Raw genomic sequence first — 15,554 nt, forward strand, 5'->3', positions numbered from 1 at the left:
ACAGAGCAGAGTAGTTCATACGGGCACCTAGAAAGTGATTTTGAATAAAATTTGGACTTGATTGTTCCCAGTACCCTAATTAAGAGGACATTATGACAAGAAGTAGAAACCTGTGTTCAAACCTGCCCCTTGTTCCATACTCATATGTTTCAAGGGTTCCACAAAAGCATAGTTGGGCACATGCAACAGGCTCAGACTTCCACTTTCTCACAAATGTTTCCAAGGACATATTTGATGTGTGCTTATTACTGACATTAGAGTAGGCTGTTCCTAGGGGTTGTGAACAGGAAGTCCCTTGCAGGGCTCCAGCTATTTCCAGGCAGCTAAATGTAAAATTTTGAGTAGTCCAGCCAGGCTAAGACAGACCTCACAAACACGTCTTTTTATTGGGAACTGTACTAAAACAACATCCATCAAAACTTTGTGCCAAATCCACATTATCCCTCTCCCCCAACCAAATGTAAAGTACCTAGATACCCATATAGATAGTATATAAATCAGCATCACATTTGGTAACTTCTTCCAGAAATTTGTCTGTATGAAATCAAGGATCTAAATACTTGGACATATTCAGACAGACAGCTGAATGAATAAATAACTAAAAAAGAAGATAGTCATCATACACAATGTATTTACATTCAAATGCTTGAACTAATCTTATAAATGAAAGATGGTAGATGTCTGTTTTGTCCTGTTCTACACCAACAGGTGGAAATGCTTTTTAATTTGCTTATCCATCACCCTAAACATTGCTTCGCTGATGATATTCTCTTCCAAAACATTCTGTTACGCTCAGTTGCCTTCAGGATAAAATCCAAGCTGCTCAGTTTGCCATGAAAGACTATACCCAATATTTTGCAATAACCCATAAGGGAAAAGAATCTGAAAAAAATTATGTATGTATGTATAACTGAATCACTTTGCTGTATACCTGAAACTAACACAACACTGTAAATCAACCCTACTTCAATAAACAAACCAACAACAAAAAACCAAAGATAATAGGAGAATAAAAGATATGCTTAAAAGAAAAAAAAAAAAAGACTGTACTCCTGGTTCTTCAACCTCAGCCTCTGCTCTGTACCAATGTGGACCTTCCCTCCATTCCAGACAAATATATCTCCTCACATATACATGCATATTTGCTGTGCCTTCGCCTCTGCTGAGACCACCGCCTGGCACATCCCCACTGCTCCTCACCTGAGTCAGATCTCAACATGCAGATCTAGCTGCATGTCCCTCATTTCCTCAACGCGATTGCCTAGTTTCTCGACTGCAATGGTGAATTTTGTTTGCCTCCAAAACAAATGGACTCAGTGTGTTGCTTATGAAAACTCCTGGGAAGGACCCGGGAGGTGACAGGACCTAGTCTCCCTTGTTCTTGGCTGAGGAAAGAGTCTCAGACCCCAGATGGTGGCAGAAAAGGAAGGAAAGCCTGTGAGTCTGTAAGAGTGTGAAAACTGAGCATCTCTCTCAATACAGAACCTAAACATTTACCCACAATATATGTATATTTATTCATTTACAAATTATATTAATGTACTACTGCAAGAATACACTGTATATGTGATGAAATATATAAAATAACATTTAAGAGGACTAGGTTAGGGCTTCCCTGGTGGCGCAGTGGTTGAGAACCTGCCTGCCAATGCAGGGGACGCGGGTTCGAGCCCTGGTCTGGGAAGATCCCACATGCTGCGGAGCACCTAGGCCCGTGAGCCACAATTGCTGAGCCTGCGCGTCTGGAGCCTGTGCTCCGCAACAAGAGAGGCCGTGACAGTGAGAGGCCCGCACACCATGATGAGGAGTGGCCCCCACTTGCCGCAATTAGAGAAAGCCCTCGCATAGAAACGAAGACCCAACACAGCCATAAATAAATAAATTAAAAAAAAAAAAAAAAAAAAAAAAAAAGAGGACTAGGTTAAATAGAAATATTGCTTAATATTTTTTATCCTAATTACAGTATTCTAACAGCCCATGGATTAGGTTGAATACTCTATGTGGATACCATGACCTCTGGAACAGCATCAGGCTCCTGTGCTACAGCAATAATAACAATGTCTACTAACAATTCTGTGACTCTTTCCATTATGCTGAACCAAATTATAGGGAGTCACTCTTTTAGACAAAAATACTCCAGGCTACGAGTCTAAGAAACATTTATCAGGGCTCATATGTTGTCTGACTCTAGAAGGACACCATTTATATTTTCGGTGAATGGGGCCCCCTAACTTTGCTCAGGGCACAACCTGTGCAACTCTACATGGGGACTCTGTGAGTGCCTAATCAGAGACAGACCCTGAGGATGCTTTCCAAGGGACAGGCTTCACGTGAGCTGAGGGTGGAAAGGCGTGTTGATTACCTGCTGGCTCTCCCTACCACACCCAAATCTAGAGGCCCTAATCACTATCAAGCGGTCTGCTCGAGTGGATAATAGATGGTGCCAGACACGTGACACTGATACAGAGCTGGAGCCACATAACCTGGTCAAAGACTGTAAGAGCTGGAATGGACTGCATTTCAGAGATGAGGAAACTTGGGTCCAAGAATGTTTCACAGTGAATCATTGACAAAGTCGTGTTAGAATTTCCTGACCAGTGCTCTTTCCAGAATATTACACCATCACATTAATATCAGCTAACAGAACACTTATAATGTCTACTAACTATAAGGCATGGTGCCTAAAATAAAAATTATTATTTTATGGATGGTTCAAATTCATCACAATAAACAATAATAATTTAGGCTCCTAAATATTGAGCATTTACTATACGTCAGATACTATACTAAGCAATTTACATGGATTCTCTTATTCAATCTTCATAACCACCCTATGAGGAACATATCATTATGACATCCGTTTTACCAATGAGAAAACTGGTAAACAATTTAACAGAAATTAATTCGCTAAGCCAGGATTCAAACCATGCAACCTGACTTGAAAATGTGCTCTACAGCATACATATATATACTGCCTTCCATAATCAATGACATCAATTATGTGCAGGACAAATGGTGTTCATTTGTACCATCTTTCTTTGCAACTGTCATCGTCAGAATACTTTTTTCCTTTGTGTTAAATACCAGAATATTTTTTCTCTCTCTCTCTCCCTCTCCCTCTCCATCTCCCTCTCTATCTCTTATCTCTCTTATCTCCGTCTATATCTCTATCTCCTTTCCTCCCTCAGTCTCTGTCCCTCTCATCCCTCTTTTTCTTTCTCTTCCATACACACACACACACACACAATTAGGAAAACGTCTGCAGGTCCTTCAATTTTAGCAGAAAGCAGCAAGAAATTCTTATAATCCCATCAGCAAATTCTGAACTGACAACTCCTCTTGGTTGCCTTACGACATGAATTGCAGCTCTCACTAGAGACTTTTCCTTCACTGGATCTCAGCCAATGACCAAGAAGCAGTTATTTCTTTCCTCTTATTATTTTCAAGAATTGTGTTTCTCTGTCTTTGCCCACAGGACAGTTGCACTTGGGTTGTGCTGCATTCATCTCTTGCATCCAGTACCTGGCACGTAGTAAATATCTTGTAAATGCTGGAAAGAAGGAAGGAAGGAAGGAAGGGAGGGAGGGATGGATATATGAATGACTGTGTGAACACATTTTCTGGATCATATGTTCCTGGAGAAGAGGTCAACAGGTGAAGTGAGAATAACATCTCCATTCACTCAGTAGCTCTTGTCTAAACCCCTAGAGTCAAACTTGGCTCCTTCCCTTCCTTACACTACACATCAGACCCACCAGCAAAACCTCTGGGCTCTCTCCTCCCAGCAATCCCAATCTACTTGGCACCAGCTCCACTGTTGTCACCATAGTCCAATCCACCGTCCTCCCCTGCCTAGTTTTTCAAGGGCCTCCAACCTGTCCTCCCTGCCTCTACCCTTTCTCTGCTGTAGTCTATCATCAAAAAGGCAGCCAGAATTTTCCTTCCAAAACCCTCTGATGACTCCCCTTATCACTCAGAGTAAAAGTGAAAGCTCTGTCAATGACTCATCAGGCCTAGGCGTGACCTGTGCCCACCTCCACCTCTCTGATCTCCCTCGCCACCATCCCCCCCCCCCACGCCCCGCCTACCCTTACTCCTCCCATCCCTGCTCAGCATCATTCTCATCCCACTGTGGGAAGCCGAACAATGGCTCCCAAATAGGCCCATGCTCTAATTCCCAGAAACTTTTGAAGCAAAAGGGACTTGGCAGAAGTGATTAAATTAAGGATCTTGAAATGAGGAGATTAACATGGATTATCTTGCGGGCCCAAGCTAATCACAAGTTTCCTTATAAGAGGGATGCAGAAGGAGTCCGATTGGAAGGCGAGGCGAAGCTTGGGGCTTCCCTGGAGGCCCAGTGGTTAAGACTCTGCGCTTCCACTGCAGGGGGCACGAGTTCGATCTCTGGTCGGGGAACTAAGAGTCTGCATGCTGCATGGTGTGGCCAAAAAAAAGAGGTGAAGCTGGAAGCCAGGGAGAGAGGGAGATGTGACATGGGCCATGAGCCAAGAATGAGGACCACCTCTAGAAGACGGGAGGAAACAAATTCTCCCCTGGAGCCTCCGGAAGGAGCGCAGCTCTGCTGACTCCTTGTTTTAGCCCCTTAAGACTCATTTCTGATTGATCTCCAGAAGGTAGGAGAATAAATTTGTGTGGCTTGGAGCCACTGTGTTTGTAGTAATTTGTTAGGGCAGCAGTAGGAAATAAACACACCCGTTGTTTTGTTTTATGTTTCTTTACGGCACTATCACCACTCGGCGTATTTTATATTTACTTCTCTATTTGTCCATCTGTTGTCTCTCCCACTACGATGCAAAGTGCTGGGGAGCCAGGCCTTTGTTTTCTTCATTGCTGTACACCCAGAACCTGGCGCAATAACTCTCTGTTGAATGAATAAATAAATGACATATTTTGACTAAGTAAGTAGCAGGTCAACACCCTGAAATGGCCGAGCCTCAATAAAAAGTTGGTTGAATGCAGTTATTAACCTGCATGACATTTTCTCTGACTTGTCCAGACAGGTGGAAACATACACAAATGAGTACAGGTGTAGCTGCAGCCCAAGTGGTCTACACCAAAACAGCCCAGGAGGAGAACAACCCCAGAGCACCAGCAACAAGCCCGCCAGGAAGATGGTGATCCCCGTCCAATGCGGGGGTTCCAGCACCCCCTCTGCAGAGCCGGGAGGAGGGAGGAGCCTGGGCTGGTCACACGCACACCCTCCACCCCCACGCAAGCCCTGCAGCCCTGTATCACCTGTTCTCATATTATGCATTTCCCTCCCCATTGAATAAAGGACCGCAGTGGAGGTGGGCTGGGGGTGGAGAAGCCAGGATTATGACTGCCCTTCTTCTCACTGAGTGATGCTGAGAATCTCTGAAAAGGACTTCACACATAGGAGCTGAGGTTGATGGTACATTCTACGACCACTTAGTTAACATAACTATACGAAAAAGAATGTAAATGTAAAGAGTTAATTAGATCCAATATTTACTTTAGGGAACTACGGATCTTAAATAACTTAGGAACCACATGGTACTATCAAGTAGTTTTTCCTGTTGCTGGTACCAGCTGGAGATGCCAACACTTCTATTTCCTCCTACTTCTGTTTGGTTCAACGGCAGTGGCAGCCTAATTTCTGATGAAATCAACACTTTGCCAAACATGCAAATAATGGTTTGATGCGCCCATAATGACGATGAAGATCATGACGATGATGATTGATTCATCTTGTCTGTTGCAGGAAGTTGCAGGGATGCCTCTGTCTTGAGGAAAATACACCTAGTCCTCCCTTTTAAAAAGGTGGGGTTTTTTGTTTTTTGTTTTTTGAAACTAACACAACGGTCATGTGACTATAATGGCTGGAATGCTGCTTGAATGCACCTGTTTGAATGTCACCTCCTCTGTGGAGTCTTTCCTTACTCCTTCGTCCACCCTTGGGCATTCCCAGAATACCCACAGCAGAACGCTCTCTCACTCCTCCATTTCACCAAAATTCACAACTTGCAAGTCTGTCTCCTGTACCACATTGTTATTTCTTGAGAGCAAGGGCTCTGTCTACACACCCTTCTTTCTCCCAAATGCTCAACAAAATCCCAGGCAAGGTTTGCCAGGTATCTAAATATGAACCAAATGCTCTTGGTGGTTTTGAAAAGGACCTTGTGTTAGAATAAAGGAGACACGATTTATACACCAAACAGCTAGGGAAAAATAGAAAATAATTATGTATCAAATTAGAAAATAAAGTGCATTTCATTAAAAGAGTTAATTGGAAACCAGAAAGGGGAGAAATGAGTGTGGACTGGGGTTTTTATAGGTTCATAGAGTAATCATTTTTGTTGTCTTCACATAAAAATTTGTGTAAACATGTATTTGGGTGGGGAATGTTAGGGAAAACATCATCTTGATCTATAAAGATGATTTGTTTAGCCCTGAAGTGATTTTTATGTTTTGATAATATTCATAACCATAATCTTTGTTAGAATCTCAGTCTAATACAAAGATCACCAAAGTTCTGTGTTTAAATATCCTAAGGGTTAAACATTAACACTGACACTAAGTGTCTTACTACTAGAGAAATAATTTTATCTCATCAGATATTTTAGTTACATTAGTGCCCAAAGGGCAAGCTTGGTGACAGAGGTAACATTTATTGACCATATATACAAAGTAGTATCTGTGACCTTAGAAACGTTAAGAAGGACCATCGATTTGACTTCAATAAGCATTAGTTTCGTTTTTCAAAATCATGATGATGAAGGAAATTTAACCAGACAGGAAAATGCACTTAACGTCTGTCACAAAGGATCTGAGCAACAACTTCTGCTCCCTCATAAGTGAACTCTTAAAAAATGCTTTGCCTGTGGTATAGAGAAGTCAACGATTAGACACACACTTTAAATGCACTTACCAGTTCTTGTTAGTTTGAGCAGTCCTGGGTGAACTATGGAATGACTCATTCCATCAGCCCTACTCTTTAATATATATTGACCCCCAAGGACCATGACACCATGCATCTTTCCCTGGTCACTCAGAGCAAAATAAAACACCATCTGCGTGTGCAGGTATGTCTGTCAGAGGCAGCCCTTACCTTCACAAAGAGGTTAATCTCAGGGTTAGTGGAAGCTGATTCGTTTTCTTCCGAAACGTCATCAGCAGAATAGCTGGTAGGGGAGTCCTCGCTGGTGGAGAAGGCTCTGCTGTGCTGGATGGTGAAGCTGGAAGGAGAAGGCAGATCTGCTTCCATCTCACTTCCATTCTCCTGGGACTCCCCAGGTTGAGGATGCTGAGCCTCAGGATAGACTTTTTCAGGCAGGAGGTATTCTCCTATTTCTTGTTGAAAAGAGGCTGAGGTGCTCTCCTGACCAACAACAGCATAAATGGCCACAGAGTCATACCCATGTGTTTCCAACTCAGTGGCATATAAATTGTCTTCTGCCTTCAAGTCGTCATGGACATCATTGTAAAGGGGACCTCCGTCTTCTGCTGGCTGGTCTGAATTCTCATATGCCCTCTCGTTTTGGATTCTGTCATAGATGGTGCTGTAGTCTTCATCATTCATGTTTATTGATTTGGTGGATCCTTTTGCAGGCAGACCTGAGTAGGTCTGAAATGAGGAAAGGGATAGAGGATGCTGTATCACCTTGCAGAGGAATCAACGGGCGTTTGAAACGCAGCAACTAGCAACAGCTATCAATGACAGGTCTCTAACAATCATTTACCGGAGACTTTAATCGGCAAACCACAAGTCCATTGGACATGAGATAAAGCTTACACACTCAGTTAACTCCTTCACTCCTAAGGATATTTTCAAGCAGACTCTATAGTTTTCCTCATTGCCAGTAACTCCAAAATTCTTCGGATCAACTAGAGGTTGACTTGAATTATCTTCCCAGTATACATTGAAATTCTGGATATTTAGCCATTTGTCACTAAATAGGGTTCCCTCTTCCAATTGTCCCCAAATGTTGACAACATTCAAGAAGTCCCTGTAATTCGGTGGAGCACAATTCTTCACAATAGTACCTCATCTATGAATAGCTGAATTCATTACACAAAACAGTTGTTTGAGTACTGATGCCCTATGATAAATGTGCTACACATGCTCCAGTTAGGTAATGAATGCCATTTACGTTTCTTATCTGGAAACACCACTAGGTGATTAAATAACAGAAGGGAAAGAAGATAAATGCTCTTGTTTATGGTCATATCAGTACAGATCACCCAAACTAAGGGACTCAAAGATTTATGGCTTTGAGTTTTATTATTTTCTCTTCGACCTGTGTGATCATCACAGTCAAGACACCTTCACAAAGATCCTCTTATGTACAGGATACTGAGCTGAGCACTAAACATTTGAGTTAGCAGATATATTCTCTGTCCTCAAAGGACTTCTAAAGCAAAGAACTGTATGCACGAAGTTGCCTAGTTGATGTCATCTACAGATGCCACGAATACACGGGCTCTTTGTTTTTTAAGCTGGTACTCTATCCTGCTAATTCCTGCATCCCTTCACCCACCACATACATCGTTCTCTTTGAAGTGACAACCCAGATGGATTGTAAAGGGACTTTAGTGTCTAGAAATCATGTGAAAATTGAGAAGCAGTGCAACTCTGGTTGACAGGTTCCAAAGCATCTGATGAGCATCTTATTGACAAAACTTCATTGTACCCTTGCCTCCAATGTTGCATCCAGGAATCTTGTGGAGCGAACTAAAGCAGTATTTCTAGAATTCAAGCTTTGGGGATAGATTAAAGAATAGATAAAGGGAAAGAGACCAGAGACAGACTTTAAAGTCTATTGATGCTATCCCTTTCTTTTATTGAAAGGTGAGGTTTGATGGGTCCACATACCTGATAGATTACCATAGTTCCCATAATCAGGTGTTTATAACTCAATGGCGAGCCAGCTCAAATCCTTCTCATAATTTTAGCACTGCAGGAAACCTAAAAGGTCATACAGTCTAACTGATTTTACATTTGAAGGCAGGCTGGAACCTAGAAAGGGGAAGCAAGTGGTCCAAGTTCACAAAGACAGTTAATGATGGAGCTGCTTTTGGCTGTGATTTCCTAACCTCCAGCTCAGTAATCTTCCTGCCTCTCACTCCCTTCTTAAGTCGGTGTTTTCCAACCTTTTTTTTATGACCATACAACCTTCCACTCCCACCCCATCCCTAAAGGATCCTTTTTAGGTATCTTTCCCGTGAAATCGAAGTACTGCCAACATATTACGTATCTCTTACATACTGTATGTACATCTGTGCTTTATACATCGAAACAGAGTAAGTGTTTGTCCCTGAAGAACCAATTTTCACCCCTTTGGGGGAAATACTGCTCCTTTTGAGAATATGTGCTTCCACTGCTAGAACACTTCTAGATTGTGTGCCATTCTGCATCACTTCCAAGGGACAGTATTCTACAACGTGAGCTTATGTATATACCGCATGCTACCAGGTCCGCACCAAGATGATGACCCAGTGAGTCTGAGGAGGCTAGCTAAGCTTAGGGCCCAATACACAGGTAGTTTATAAGTTTGGTCCCCCTGTTATCCCATTTCAGGACACACCTATCATGATGTAGTTACAGGTTGTAACACGGAACCGGCCATCCCATTAAAGCATAAATCAGATCATCTCTCTCCCTACTCAGACTCCTATAATGGCTTTCCATTTCTTTCAGGAAAAGCCAAAGTCCTTCCAGTGACCCTCAAGGCCCTATAAAATCTACACAAACTCTCCCACATCTGCTTTTCTCCCCCTTGCTTACCCTGCTTCAGAGGATGTGGCCTCGTTGCTGTGCCTGGAACCCTCCAAAATGCTCCCATATTAGGATCTTTACATTGGCTGTTCCCTCTGCCGGGAATACACTTCCCTTGGATATCTGCACAGTCAACGCTCCAAAATTCCAAGTTTTTGCTTATGCATCCCTTCTCAATGAGGCCACTCTAACTGTCCTGTGTAAAATGACAACCCATCCCAACTCCTATCTGTACCCCCCTCCTCATTACTAAAAACCCTTACCTGACTTTCTATTTCTTTTTCCACAATACATATCACCTTCTAATAAGATTACTTATTTATTGTACATCTAGAGTTTGTGTTCTGTCTTCTCCCGCTAGAATGTAAATCCTGTATGGGCACAGATCTGTCTGCTTTTTCGTTATTGTTTCAAGCGCCTAGAACAGTGCCTGGCACATATTAGATTCTCAATACATTATTTGTTGAATAAATTTTTGTGATTGTTTGATGTCCATTTATCCTCCATTGGACACACAAACCCCATGACTGTTTTGCTCATCAGTGCATACCTAAAGTCTAACAGATATCTGACACATAATAGGTGCTTATTAAATATTTGTTTTTATAAACAACTAAAATGGAGGAGATGTATCTAGAATTCAAGTCCTTTTACTCCTGGTCCATTTTCTTCCTGTGTTATGCGCATAAGTGTTATTTCATTACCATATTGTAAACTCCTGCAGGAAGAAAACTAATACCTGGGTCTTCCACAGCACTTTGTATAAAACAAGTTGGCTTGTTTACTGATAAAAGAAAGAGTCTATCAACCAGTTAATCAACTGAAAGTATTTTGAGGGCTCCATATGGCTGTTACATATAACCTAAGAAAGGAAACAAGACATATATTCACTTGATTGAGAAGTTCTAAGAATGAACTTGTGTGCTTTCTGAAATACAAGTTTGCCTATATCACACCCATGTTTGGAAATTTTTGATGAAAGCAGGTACAGGAAGATGTGTGTTCCAAGACCTTTCACAAATGAAACCAAGCCTATCTGTCCAGCCAGCTTCTCCTTCAGCACTCCTTCAAATATCCTACTCTGCAGCAGAAACATTGCTCTTCCCTGAATATACTACGCCATTTCCTGCCCCTTTGCTTTCGCACATATGTTGCCTCCACTGGGCAAAATGCTACTCATTCTACTAGATACAGGCTATAAATATACATAAAACGTGATCTTACCTGCATGTACAACTGAGGAAATTTACAAATTAGCTATTCCACAGAAAGGATCCAACTGGGACTACAGCAGCCCTGCCCATTGTCTTGGATAACTGTGGGGCCAATGTCTAGTCTTCTGTTTTGCATGCACAAAGACTCAATTTGGTCAGTTTACACGGGGTTTTTCAAACATTCTAGAACTGAGTCACTCTAACTAAACTAAAAAACAAACAAACAAACAAAAATTCAGTTTAGCAACATAGAGGCCAATTTTTAAATTTACCCCCCCAAAACATAACTGCCACATTGACTTGAATATTTGCTTGAGATAATAAGCATGATCTCTTCACGGTAGCAAAGTCTACATAGGGAATCAGTTAAGGTAACATCCTCATATTACTTTTATGTGATGTTTGTAGGATCTGAGGCAATACCCCTATTAAAAGTAGGGGTATTTTTAAAACCCAAAGTGATTTGTGCCTTTTCTTCTTATCTTGATCAGTCTTATTAGGGATTTTTAAATTTTCTTCCTTTTTCTTTTGAGAATATTTGACTTTATTAATAGTCTCTAGTGTGCATTTCTTTGCAATTTCATTAATTTCTGCTCTTATCTTTATTATTTCCTTTCTTCTCTTTTTGGTTTCACTTGTTTGCTGCTGTTTGCTTTTTATCCCAAGATAATTGTGATGGACACTTAAATCACTGGTGTTCAACTTTTCTAATATATGCATTTAAGACTGTTAATTTCCCTCTAAGTACAGCTTTATCTGCATCTCACAAGTTTTGATATGATTTATTTTCCTTATCATCCAGTTGAAAATACTTCCCATTTCTGTTTAGATTTTTTCCCTTTATCCATGAGTTATTTATAAATGTATTGATCAGTTTTAGAACAGTTGAAGATTTTCTAGTTATATTTTTTGTTGATCTTTAGCTTAATTTCACTGCGGTCAGACAATACAGTTGTTATGATTTTAATCTACTGAGATTTGTTTTATGGCCCAGCATATGGCCAACTTTGGAAATATTCCATGTGCATTTGAAAATAACATGTGTTCCTCCATTGTCAGGTATAGTATTCTGTAGGTGGTAATCAATTAGTGTTTGTTTATTTTTGTTACTCAATTATTTCATATTCCTATTGACTTGCATCTGCTTCTTCTATTAGGTATTGAAAAAGGAAAGTTAAAATCTTCCCTATGATCATGGATTTGTCTAATTCTTACTTCAGCTATCTCATTTTTTGCTTTATATATTTTTGAGGCTATATTATTGGATGCACACAGATTCAGAACTGTTATATAATCTTGGTAGATGGACTGTTTTTTCAGTAGAAAATGTCACTCTTTATCTCTACCATTATTTTTTGCCTTCTTCTGATATCAGCTTTCTTTTGGTTAGTGTTTATGTATATATTTTCCCAAGTTTTTACTTTCAATTTTTGTGTGTCCTCATATATAAGCATTAGATAGTTATATTTTTATCTAGTCTAACAATCTTTGCCTTTGACTTTCACTAGGAGTACTCACTTGAGTTTAATATCAGTTCATTCCAGCCAATTTGAAATTCATCAAAGCATAGACTTCTAGGACAGGAAGAGATAGTGAGGCCAGAGCTTATAACAGGTCCTGGAATGAGTGACTGGGCCCTGATATACCTAGAAAACCAGTGACTTAAAACATGACCCTCTAGGGACTTCCCTGGAGGTCCAGCGGTTAAGACTCCACGCTTCAACTGCAGGGGGCATGGGTTCGACCCCTGGTTGGGGGACCAAGATCCTACAAGCCACGCATGTGCACAGCCCAAAAACAAAAAAGAAAAATGACCCTCTAGCCTGAGATACAGAAATTAGCCAAACGAGCTTCAGGAAAATCAGCATAAATGAAACGGCTGGCCTCAGAAGAGCAAGAAAACAGTTACAGAGGGGGAAAGACTGGTGAGTTATTTTAAGAAAGGCAGGTTTATCTCCAATGCCAGGAACTCAGTTTGCTCTTCTGCCCTCTTCTCTCCACCTCACCCCTCCCCTCATCTCCGCTTTTCCTCTCTCAGGAGCCACATACTGTCAACAAGCTAATTACTTACTCTCTCAGTAATAATTTCAATGCAAAGTCTAACCCAAAGGAATGGGTGGCTAGCGGTGAAAACTCGTTCTCCACTCTTCAGAGAAGATCTATTTCTCACTTCCTGTCTTCTCTACTTATTCACAGTTGTCTCATATGTAAAGTGAGAATAATAGTATGTGTTATTGAAGGATTTACTTAAATAATGTAGGTTAGAAGCTTATTGCAGTGCCTGGCTGGCTCTTAATTGGCATTATTATTGGTACTACTCTAGGCTTTATTCCTTAGATAACAATATAAATTCTTCTGTTATCTTTTTTGAGGAATAAGAAAAAAAAATTCTGGATTCATCTAAAGATATAAAATCTGAGATTACAAAAGGGCCTTATACCTAAGGGTCTATACCTAATCTGAGGTTATGAAAGGACTGTTAAGATATGGCCCATGAATTTAAGGGTTTAAAATCTGACTGAATGTAAGGTATAATATTCCAGCAAGAAAAGTTAATTAACAACATGAAGTACCATGTTCAGTGACAAATAAGTGGGATTGACCTTAGGAGCTGTAGGATTTCAGAAGAGGGTGAGGTCATCTCGGCTGGGGGTGAGGAACAGGGAAAGTGAGTACCTTAGGTGGTAGAAGAGACCCAGGGACAATGAAGTGGAGAAGGGGGATTAAGGTATGAAATATGATGCAGAATCGAGAATTCACAACGATGGAGATAAACCAGATTGGATGGAGTATGTGGATTCCAGAAAAACTAGAGAAGATGGCAGTACTGGGCTAGACTGTGGATGGCCTTGAATGCCAAGATCAGAAATCTGAGTTTTATGTTCATAGGATGATATCAAGGATGGGCAGACACATAACACAGAAAGTCGTTCAATTTCGCAATCATTTACACTCCAGCTGGCTTCAAGACAGAGACAGGTGCTCGGAGAAAACCATTTCCAGTAGCTGGTGTTGCTTACTGGAGCAACTTGGTCTACTGTCACATCACAACGTGGCAACCACATTTCAATATGGGCACAGGGAGGGGACTGTGTAGGAGGCACCTGAGAACTTCAGATGGCTCTGCTGATTTATTTCAGTCGCTGTGAATGTACCCCGCTCCCATTTACCTCTCCTGGCACTCTCTCCCCCTTGGAGCTCCCTCAAACACCATTCCCAGCTGGTCACTGCATAGCTTTATTTTCGTAACCTTCATCTAGTTGTTCCAACATTTTGAATTTCATTCCTCACAGTTCTGACTCTGCCATTATACCCACCATAGGTATCTCTTAAAATTTTACTGCACTTTCTTACTTTTCAAATTGTGAACAGTCATCCATGTCTTGACTCGTCATTACATTAGTTGGTTCACCTCGGTGCTGTCTACTTTATACAATCTGGGAAAAGTCCTAAAGGTCCTAGAAGCCTGAGTAGAAGTCATTTATGATGTTTTATTACTTAGAGGAAATGAATACAGAAAATAGGAAAAGGGTAATATTAAACATTGGGAGGATGAGACAGATGGGATGCTCTTCACTCAAACAATTTAACATAAATGAAAGGGACAAGGTTATTCAACTAAATTTGATTTAAAAAATTGAACATGGAAAAATGACATCATTTTTAAAATTGGATGAACTATATACCCTTAAGCCCTCAGGCAGGGAAACCCTTGCTTCATCCTCTCCCTGCCCCTGGCACTGTCGACTTACCCAGGCTGGGACTACACACTCAACCACAGGGCCCCACCCTCAGGGATATCTCCCAGCTGTCCCCTTGCCCTTCCGCTTTATTCAGACTGGGTCTAGTTTTCTCACTCCACTTCCTCCCTCTGCTGTCTCCAACGTGACCAAAGTCTGACCCCTTAGTAGCTGTCTATCACTTCTCTAGAACCTTCTATCACTTCTCTAGAACCTTTAGTACAGGAAAAAAGCAACTTGAAGCAGATGAATTTGCAGATGTCCAAAGACCGAGATGCCCAGATAGTCCGTTGAGAAGAGAGGAAAGGAGAGATGGGCATCCCTTTAGCTGGGCTTTTGCAGACAAGGATAAAGGCGTGCTGCATCAGTGTTGAAGGAACTTGAGGAGATATCAGGTTGACTTAGTAACTTAATGGAGTATTACTGGGCTATTTTTTTTTTTTTTAATCTCCATCATTCTGCCTAAAGGGAATGTGCCTTCTTTCCGCCATAGACAACGTGACTCCACTGAGCTCTCTCACTCCACTTTCTTCCAGTACATTTCCCCATCTTTGGAGATTTTACTTTGTGGTTTGAGGGGTTTTAAGGTTTATACCGTTTGGGGATTTTTTTTTTTTTTTTTTTTTTTTTCCCTCCAAAGACATCCGGGAAGTTTGATTCTGCATTATAAAACCAAAGGCAATCGATCGCAGTAATGTTCTGAGTCATCACTCTGTACATTGTGTACTTCTCTAGATAGTCATCCCTCGGTATCTGAGGGTATTGGTTCCAGGACCCCCTGGGGTTACCAACATCCACGGATGCTCAAGTCCCTTATGTAAAAGGGAGTATAGTTGCCCTCTG

General features: G+C 41.2%; 1 protein-coding gene across 1 annotated transcript in view; it reads right to left on the bottom strand.

The window, feature by feature from the left end:
• CLIC5 (chloride intracellular channel 5) overlaps window positions 1-7,576 on the bottom strand; it is a 158,731-nt gene extending 151,155 nt beyond the window's left edge. Inside the window, exon 1 of the mRNA XM_068558471.1 lies at window positions 7,091-7,576. Within this exon, the coding sequence (XP_068414572.1) occupies window positions 7,091-7,561 (471 nt within the window). The 5' untranslated portion in view covers window positions 7,562-7,576. The remainder of the gene's footprint in view (window positions 1-7,090) is intronic.
• Between the last annotated feature and the right edge of the window lie 7,978 nt (window positions 7,577-15,554).

Source organism: Eschrichtius robustus, chromosome 12, assembly GCF_028021215.1.
Source record: "Eschrichtius robustus isolate mEscRob2 chromosome 12, mEscRob2.pri, whole genome shotgun sequence".
Taxonomy (NCBI): domain Eukaryota; kingdom Metazoa; phylum Chordata; class Mammalia; order Artiodactyla; family Eschrichtiidae; genus Eschrichtius; species Eschrichtius robustus.